General features: G+C 36.8%; 1 protein-coding gene across 1 annotated transcript in view; it reads right to left on the bottom strand.

Annotated features, from left to right (window-relative positions):
• Window positions 1-9072, bottom strand: part of ATG3 (autophagy related 3) — a 22596-nt gene extending 13524 nt beyond the window's left edge. The window contains exons 1-5 of the mRNA XM_009289799.1: window positions 9012-9072; window positions 8177-8397; window positions 4842-4891; window positions 3531-3601; window positions 1640-1747 (exon numbers count right to left, since the gene is read on the bottom strand). Of these exons, the coding sequence (XP_009288074.1) occupies window positions 1640-1747; window positions 3531-3601; window positions 4842-4891; window positions 8177-8397; window positions 9012-9072 (511 nt within the window). The remainder of the gene's footprint in view (window positions 1-1639; window positions 1748-3530; window positions 3602-4841; window positions 4892-8176; window positions 8398-9011) is intronic.
• Between the last annotated feature and the right edge of the window lie 947 nt (window positions 9073-10019).

Genomic DNA, 10019 nt, shown 5'->3' with positions numbered 1-10019 from the left:
GCCCAACTTGGTGTCGTCTGCAAACTTACTGAGGGTTCACTCAATCCCCTCATCCAGATCATTGATAAAGATATTGAACAAGACCGGCCCCAAAACTGAGCCCTGGGGAACACCGCTTGTGACTGGCCGCCAACTGGACTTAACTCCATTCACCACAACTCTCTGGGCCCGGCTGTCCAGCCAGTTTTTTACCCAGCAAAGAGTACACCTGTCTAAGCCGTGAGCCGCCATACATCATTATGGAGAATGAACCTGGAATCAAGTAACTGCTCAGAAGAAATAACTGTTTAAAGAAAAGGAATGCCAGTTGAATGCTGCTTGGAAACAATGCATTTCTCGTGGCTGTGTGATCATTTTCATTTTTTTTCCTACCAGAAAAAGCTGCATTATAAAGGACATCTATACAGATGGGTGGAAACAGATTTTTTTTGTCTCCTTTGACAGTGATTAGACTTGGCCAGGTCTCCAAACAGTCTTACAGTTGTGCTACCACAGCATGCTGCCCAAACCAGTCAACCCTAAAAAGAAAAACTTGGCAGAGGAGTCTATCCACAACAGGGATGGAGAATGCATCCTTAATTCAAGGTCATGACAAAGCTATGTCAAATTATTTCTTTGGTGTGGGGTGTTCAATTATGAACTGCAACACATTTAAGAATTGCCAGTGATGAAAAATGTACATCTACAGAAACAAAAGGCATCTTCTCCCACCCTTTTTCTCCCCAGCCTGGCTGAACTATTTAGAGTACTTCTTCAGGATTACAGCAAAAAATTTACACCAAAGAAAGTAAAAACTGAGTGGAGTACCTTCTAGGTTTGGAAATGGTGGAGAAAACATCATTGAAAGACAGAATTTTATTAACTCATGATAGAACATGAAGAAACAGACTAAAACTAATAAAACTGCCAATTCTTAGAAAAGAACAAAAGGATTTATAAGAGGCTATGCTAGAAAAGCTAATGAGATAGATCCATGTAAGCAGTAATTTTTAGACTTCTTTATAAACACAAGCTCATCTAAGGACTTGGTGTAAAAAAGGATCATCTCCCACACTCATCTCTGTATTTAACAATATTGTCTTTCCTTTTAGTGCTCCCCCGGCTTCCCCCAGTGACCTCAGATAATAGCTATTTTCTAATGATTCCCTCTTTTAGCTCAAACCAACAGAATGGGAAACACTGAAATAATTAAGTTAGTCGAGGTCATCATTAAGATAAAGATCTCAAGGTGCTTCACATGCAATCTTACAAAAAAAAAAAAAAAAAAGAAATCTGTGTATTCTTCAAACAAATAATTTAAACCAGCATTCTCTTCACAAGATCTCCTTATGAAGGAATAAGTCACTACACAGCTCATTTTTTTTAAATAACTTCCTAGAACTTTAATAAGAGAATACTGAAATAATTTATTGTTAACACCTCTAAGTAGCCACCTGTTCCAGGCATATACAGGCATGCAGTTAAACACCTGAGCAGTCATATACCAATCAAGTGGTTAGCTGGCAATGTAATGTATTTCTTCCAGATTAGATACTAGTACATAGCCATCTATATATAAGAAAGATTTTACTTTCTAGGAGTCCAAACTGAAAATCTTTTAGATTACCAAAAGCAAAGTCTGAAGCAAGGCTTTGAATACCTGCATTGTGAAAGGTGTCTACCCATCCCCCATCACCATCATCTTCTTCTATAATCGCTTCCTGCTCATCCGAGTACTCCATCTGTTTACATCTTTTGTAGCACGGCACTGCAAAAAATTGCAAAACAAAATGAATGCAGCCATTCCTATACAAAACCAGATTGGAGCAAGAAATTATCCTACAAGGCCTTCTGAAATGTGGTAGTCTCTCATATATCCTTATTTAAGGAATCATAGAGCTATATTTCAAATGCAAAAGCATGAACTTAAAAAATATGTTGATGTGCTGTACCAGATATTTTATTTCAAGTACAGTACAACACTTGCAGTGGCCTTAAAAGTTCATTCTTCTGTTAGCCATTAGAGCATTTTCACACAAACCCATAAGGATTAGAAAAGAATTACCTTCTCATGTCTCCGAGTGCCTATCCATTTGCTAACAACTGGAGAAAACCTATTAGTTTCCTTCACAATGCTAAACAACTTTTAGTCTAAGTACAACTTTGCCTGGATTAGCATCAGTTTACTGAACTTATTTGTCTTTAGAATTCTGCTAAAAGTTTGCATCAGCTATTTATGCAATATATTAGATATGTTTAATTATAAATTAACATCTAGAAGTTTAGAAGAGGTTAGAATTAATGTGTTATTTAGAATAACTTCAGTCATATGCATTACAGAGCCATTCAAGTACAGATTTATACAGTTTTCAGAAAACAGTCAAAGAAAGAATGCGGATCTGATTAAGGCAAAACAGACATTTTCCAATATCATAAACAAGGACAATGTAAAAAATGGTCCTTTTCTACTAATGTGGAGAAAACAACTGCTGTATGAAGTGCAGAATTTGTAAATTGCTCTTAGACCTTTCAGAAAGGGAAAAAAGAGGGGCATGAAAGTCACAGTGAAGAGAAGTTCTCCAAAGACTTCCAAAATGAGGTCTGTAGGATGGCTCCCAGCCTCACCCACAGCCCCCAACTTTTACTTAGGCGGTAGGCCAATGTGTCACCATCAGCAGGAAACATTATTTTGAAATGTGATCTAGAAGGGTCAGAGCAATGTGGGATCCTGGAAGTGGGGGGAAAAGAGAAACAAAGTAGATCACTTGGCCATCCAGCCATCAAGACCATCTTAGGAAAGTCTGTCCAACACTACTATAAGCATTTTTCCATGATAGCGCACTGCAAGACTCCAAAAGCCAGCAAGTAAAATCAGAGTATAAAAATATAACCCAGTGCAGGTAAAAATCTCTTTGGGCTGTTCTTAGTACTGAAGGTTTATCTAATGACATTATGTTTGACACATTTTCATACAAGATCTCCTGAGAAAATTATTTCCCCATGGTTGTTCCAAGATGTTAGCTTTCTTGTCCATTAAAAAGCTAGTCACCACACGTATTATATACACACAACTGTGAACCTGATCAAAATTTGATATAAAATTGTATTGTATATTATAGTTATTGAAAGGGATAGTGACATTAGTCACATATGTGAACTAGAAGTATCAGTGTCACCATGAAAGACATTTTGGGAACACTTCAATAGCCCAAGTTTTCCAAAAGAAAGAGGAAAATAAACATATTTTCCTTTAGACACTGAATATGAGCTGAAGGACAGGGGAAAGGAAAGGCAGAAAAGGAGGTTTATAATGTTTAAGCTTCATTTCTACTTCAGCAAGGCAAGCTGCATTACTAGTATAAAGCCCTACTAACAACTGGTCTAAGGAAAAGATTTTAGATGTGCAGGAAAAACTTTAATATTGCAAAGCCAAAGCATCCAAAGTGCAAGATATTTGCTTCCCCTGTCAATACAGACAATCAGTAGAGTTGATAGCACAGTCAACCATGCTATCAGTCCTAAGAACACTTATATTTAAACTTCAGCCTTACCATTTTTAGTTACCAAAAACTGTTTGTCTGTTGGCAGATAAGCCTTGACTTTTAGTTCTTCTCCTGAAGCCCTGTAAAATGAAGTGCACCATAAAAGGTTGAGAATTTGATGATCTGCAAACAAAAGAACCCTTCTATTTTCAATTTATATCAGGAACATTTTATATACTCCTCTTGACCTATTCTCAGAATCTGTTTCCTATGACTTTACTTTTGCCTATACAAAGACTTTGATATAGGTATGGGGTCAAAAACGTTGGCCACCCCTAAACTATGGAGTCTTGGATAAAAACTATTTTCTGCTTCAAAAACTACTTTCACTTTGAGATGGCCAAGCAAAGATGGGTTGACAGAACAATCTAGTCTATATGAAATTTTCTAGGATTGGCAACAACGCAGTCCCAAATGTTTCCAGAAAGCAACTTCAGAAAAAGCAAGAAATAGACCTCTAGAAATATAAACACTGCCCATAGTCACCAGAGCTCAAGTAATCTTTCCCAAGCTCACGTTACTCAAACATTTGCTTTCACGTTCAGTGGTTTTTGGTTTGGAATAAGAATCTAACTTTCTAAATAGCCTGTTCCAAACTGCTGGCACACAGGCCAGGCTCAACATCTTGTTTTCTCTGAAGGAGACAGTAAAAAGGCAAGAAAACAATGATTCAAGCATACTAATTCCTCCTTCAGCTCTTCATGGCCCAGTATAGAGCCAAGAATCTCGATGATACCAACTGCACAGAAATTGCCCATCTAGGCACTAACTGATTAGTTTTATAATGCTAGACACCAGGAAAACATGAGGGAGCACATTATTTGCGGCCTTATTGTACATGAAAGAAGGGATTTCCAAGGGCAAGCACTGCACAGAGTGATCTGTTGTGGGCCAACTTGAACAAATGTAATTAACAAATGCTTGTCTAAAATGCCCTGATTACAACTAGTTCTTAGCAATTCCAATTGGACATGGCCTCTGCCTTTTCAATCACCAATACTAAGACAAGCTCAGGGAGACAAACTGCTACTGCAGCTAAGCACTGAAAGCATTCACAGTATGTACCAGCTTATTTCCTCTACAGCCTTAGGAAAACAAAATAATCCCAAAACAAATCCTCATCTCAATTATTGCTACACAGAGCAATAAATAAGTCCCGCCTGACTTAAAGAGAGCTTCATCATAAAAACAGCAGAAGTTCTACTGCAAGAGTCCATGTACTATTCTGAAATGAGACAACTGTATAGTTGCATCTAACGGAAACACATCAAAGCACAGATAGGAATGCTAGCTTTCTATAATTCTTTTGATTTTACTTACCATTGCCAAGTAGGGCAGTGGTGAACTAAGTGATCTCCAGCTGCGACAAACTGTTAAGACAGGAAAAAAGTTGAAGTCCTGTTAAATATAGCATATGAAAACAATCCCAGATTTTTCTCAACATTAATATTTCAGTTGCACATTCCTTTGATAGATTAACTATTTAATTAATGACTGTTTATATTCAGTTTGATACTTTCTTTTAACTCCATTTCTCAGCTAACCATGAAAACTCAACGACTAAATTGACTTCACCTGAAGGAAATGCATACTCAGCACAATAGCAAATTCAGATAAAGTTTCAAAAGCTGTGGTATTACCTACCAGTCTTGTAACAGCAAAAAAGTTTCCTAGACCCAGTAACATTGTTTACTTTGTGATGAAGAAACTTTTTATTTGCCACTCTTCAATGTCTTACAAGGACAATGAAGAGCTTAATGTAAAAAAAAAAAAGTTAATTCTCTTCCGATGTTCAAAGAAATTTTGCAGCAAGAAGTGAGACTGACATCAGTTCATTGAACCAGTGAGAGAACTGCAACAAAGGAATAAACAGTATATCTTTTAAGTTATGACCATCACTATGATAGTTCACCACTGATGTTAACCAAATACGAATAACCAAGTACTTAGTACATTAAAAAAACCTTATGTATAACTTTGTTCTGAAGAAACAGCTTTTTTAAAAAATCTTCATTCTGCTTGTTCTTAGTATCAGAAATAAAGGTTTTTATAAAATCACATCATTTCAAAACGATATTGGAAAACCCATGCTAGACTTGTGTACGAACTCAAAATTCACCCAGCAAAGTCCAACCCACTGGGCTTATTTTTTGTACATATAAATTGAGGAAGGCAAGCTTGCATTTAAGAACAGTGATTTGTGTGGTCTTTGCACCAGTTACTTTTGAAAATGAGGTGCACACCTATTGCTACAGTTGCTTTCTTGTCTTAAAATGCCAGTTTATAACAACATACTTCCTAGTTGACCAGAAGCTGTTGTAGAGTGACACAACAGGCTTGCAGTGTGTCAGCCATTTTTTCTCCACGTCCTCCAAAGTGAGGCATATCAGCGTAGTGGGAAACACAACATGCACTGCATATGGATTAACAGATTTAATCTCTGCAAAAGTGCTTTCTTTCACCCATTTTCCAATAAAAGTCTCTAGCAAAAATGAAATCTTCACTTTAAAGAAAACAGTAATCCCTCCCAATACACATGAAAGTTTTTAAACTCATTAGCCTTTACATAATAATAAATGACACATGAAACTCCAGAATTATTTCAAATTCTCTGTTCAAGGAACTGGAACATTGTTTGTGGCACCAATGTTAAAATGTATTATTAAAGATGAAAAAAAATGTAAAGTGTTCTTTGTGGGTCTAACAGATGCAAAAACCTAAAACAATACTTGAAATTTCATTTGCATTTTCTTCAGCTTAGGCAGCAAAATTATCTAGCTGGTTTCACTTTCTATTTCTCAAGCACTAATGCTATCTCATACCTGAATCAATATGGCAAAAGTGGCAAGAGATCAATTTTAGGACAAAATCTTATTTCTACTCCTGGAAAGAATGATTTTTAAGATTTGCCTGTACTTACATATAAAATTAAAACAGGCATTCTCTTTGAGGTATTAACTAGTAAGAACTCATGACAGACAAGAATTTGTTGAAATTAAGTCAAGTACACAGGTATATGAAAAGAGGGAGTAGGTATTGAGTTTGATTAATGAGTCATCTTTAGCCTTACGGCTAATTGACTCCTCTTCAGGGGCAAGCCACAGGAACCCCACAAAGTCTATAAAATAGTCAGCGTCTCAGACTAAAATACAGTTAAATTGAGATTCATTACCCAAGAAATCCAAACTCATTCAAAGATAACATCCTAGCATCATTACAGATGACTTCAATTCTTCTTTAGCAATCATTACTACATAAAGACCAAAATCATCAGGGAAAAGGAAAGACTGTCAAAGGGACAATCAGCAGATCCATGCTCCAGTCTTATCTAAATTTAACAAAAAATTAATCTTGCTGTATAACTGCTTCGCTTGACTACTGCTTTGAAGGATCCAATTTATTCATCCTATCAGCATCTAACTTTATACAGAGAATACATACTATTCGCATTCTCTTACTGGTGTTTAAATGCTGCAAACTGTTTAACGTAACATAGTGTGGTTCTTGCTACGTTCTATAAAAGGTACCTTTTCTTTCAGTATCACTGCAAAGTTTTCTCCCATAGGTCAAGAAGAGTTTAAGCATTTGTAGAACATTTGTCTAGACTTTCTCTGTAAACAGTTATATTTATTTTACATAAGATAGATTATAAATTTATTATTATATAATATATAAACATATATATACACACATATATATGTATGGTTATCAGAACAGCAGAACACCATGTTGCTAAGCCTGTTTTTCTGAGCGGTAATCTTCTGGATCATAGAAAGCACAAGTGCTTGCTTGCTATGCAACATAGCAGAAAAATGCTAGGTACCAATGTCAGGAAAAATACTTCCTTCCACGTTATCTACCTGCATCAGTCATAATTTGTTCCATCTTTTTCCACCTCATCTTCGCATTTGTGCATTCTGTCTCATTTTCCTTTCATTCTACCTAACAGTCTTAACATTGTTTTCTTATACCTCTGTAAAGACAATGTATTTTCAGAACAGCAACACTTTAATATGAGAAAAAGCAGAAGGGAAAGTCAAAGTAGCACTGCACAACCAGTGTTTTTACTATTCTAGAAAAAATCCTGTTTGTTTCTCTTTGCAGCAGACTCCTTAAAAAACTACAACTGCTTGGCAGCAATCCAAGATAAAACCAGCCTGGAGCAGCCCATAGAGAAGGGAAGGGGGGGAAATAAAATCATTGGATACTTGGTGTGGACAAGCATATGTAATGATTTAGCCAGAGCCTTGGAAGGAACCACAACTGAGGAAAGCAAGGACTGTTCCCAAGATACAAGTTCCCCTTTGAGTTGCTTATGGGAAAGACTACTGAAATCAATATATTCCTGTTCCGGTCCTTAACTCCCATGACAAACAGAGCTGTCGACCCAGCATGAGCTTCCTTACAAGTTTTTCACGACATAATACAGGAAAAAAAGCATCCCCCATTCAGATGTCAAGCATCTAGAGGAATTCTGCTGTTGTTCTACTTCATCTGTAGAGTCAAAAGGCCATTTAGAACTTCCACTTTGTGAAAACTGTTTCAAGAAGCAATAATTAGTTGGAAAGACATGAACTGTTTGAGATGAACATAGTCATTTTGAGTAAAATGTAGCATTACTTTCAAAATATATTTCGATGTTTCTAAATACTTACTTCTTCAGGCGTAATTACTCCAGTTTCTTTAAACTTGGACTCCTGCAATAAAGAAAGTTTAGAAATTTTGAGCTCTGCTGACAAAGCTAAGTACCCCACTTTACTGGTAAAGAAAAGTATCTGCTCTACTTGTGTCTTGGAACTAGCTCTGTCCGCAGAGATCTGTGAATCAGCATGGAAGCAACCTCTGCCAGGGCTGATATGCAGCTTACTTCCATATCCTGTAATGTAAGGCCCAACAAAATTACTTGTGACAGAATGTGGGGTATTATGAAAAAGGACCACATACACAAAGTAATTTTTTTTGCTACAGCCAATTATATCAATAATAAAGAAAAGATTCCCAGCACTCAGGATTACATTTGCCAGTAAGAGACAGAAAACCAGTTGGAATAATTTATTCTCACAGTCAGGGCTTTCGGACTGTTCTAGGCACTGAACAGCAGTGCAATACATCAGTATGAGGCCTTACAATTCAGAAAGGTCATGAAATGAATGACCAAACCAACTTTTCTTTGTGGTAGGAAAAGTTATGTAGAAAGACTTAGTTATTAACTTTTTTTTGCACCCATTTCTGTGCCTTCATTATGCACCCCATGGAAATGGTTTTGACTTTCTCATATTGACACTTTTTTTATGGAGGAGAGAAGAGATGGCAAGCAGCAACGTGATTTAGTTCTGCATGGAGAAATGAAGTACTTTTGCATTAAAGATGACATCTATGAAGTTTAAGGATAGCACATTTTTAGCATATTCAAACCTAAAGTGTATTTTGTTTCAGACTTCTGTTTCTGTTTTTTTCTTCAGAAAAGCCTCAAGCACCAAGGAAACCTACTGTTCCCCAGCATTAGAGATACCTGAGAATGGCTTTTGAAAAATAATACAATTTCAACCATGGCATAGCTCACTTTTCAAGTTTTTGCATCATCAATTACCAAATAACTTCCTGCCCTAAAGAACTCATGATTTTTTTTCTATCAAGACCAAAAGCAGCAATTGAAAAGTACCTCACTTTTGGCTACAGCTTCACCTTATTCAATCATTAGGAAATCATTAAAGAAAGCCAGCCACTGCTCAACTTGGTTATTCTCGATGCTTCACCCTGGTGCATGCTATCACCTGTGCTACGTACAAGGAAATGAGCACACCTGTTTCATACAATACTGATTACTGCCCTTCTCCCTCATTTCTAGAGACATTTAAGAACAAGATTAAGCAAAACAGCAGTTGTACAAACACCGTAACATCACCATATGCTAGTTAACAGAAATCAAAGAAACTCAAACAACCTTAATTTAGCAATCTGGATTGCTGTAAAACTGAGAATTCTCGATAACACATTACGCAACACCACACTGGAGACAACTCACTATTTAACCTCAAAATAAACAGCAGCAGGCAACATGCACAAACTTGTGTTTCTGGAATTACATAAAGAAAATATGTAAAACATCCATCCTCTGTTCCCTGAGAGTAAATAGTTCACTTTTTCATCTCTGTACATTCTGTGGTATGTAAGCTAGTGAGAGACACAGGTCTAGTTTCTTCCCAAAGTTACCAAGTTGGTGTATTTATTGCAACCCCTTGTAAAGGGAACATATACACATAATATTATCACCTCCCATTTGTGGGATATTCTACTCCTGCCTCCTCCCAATAGTACATCTGGACACAAGAATTCCTCCACTATTACACCAGTTGTGCAACAGCACCTGTACTATGGTAAACAAATCACTTCACCTTTCCACACCACAACTTCACTGCAGCCCATATATGTCACATTGGTGGGCAACTCTAGAAAGGTTGACTATCCAGGAAAGAGCATAGTATATACACCACAGAG

This window comes from Aptenodytes forsteri, unplaced genomic scaffold, assembly GCF_000699145.1.
Source record: "Aptenodytes forsteri isolate BGI_AS27 unplaced genomic scaffold, ASM69914v1 Scaffold61, whole genome shotgun sequence".
NCBI classification, from domain to species: Eukaryota; Metazoa; Chordata; class Aves; order Sphenisciformes; family Spheniscidae; genus Aptenodytes; species Aptenodytes forsteri.
The sequence above is the reverse complement of the archived record's forward strand: the minus strand, read 5'-3'. Positions and strand labels throughout refer to the sequence as shown.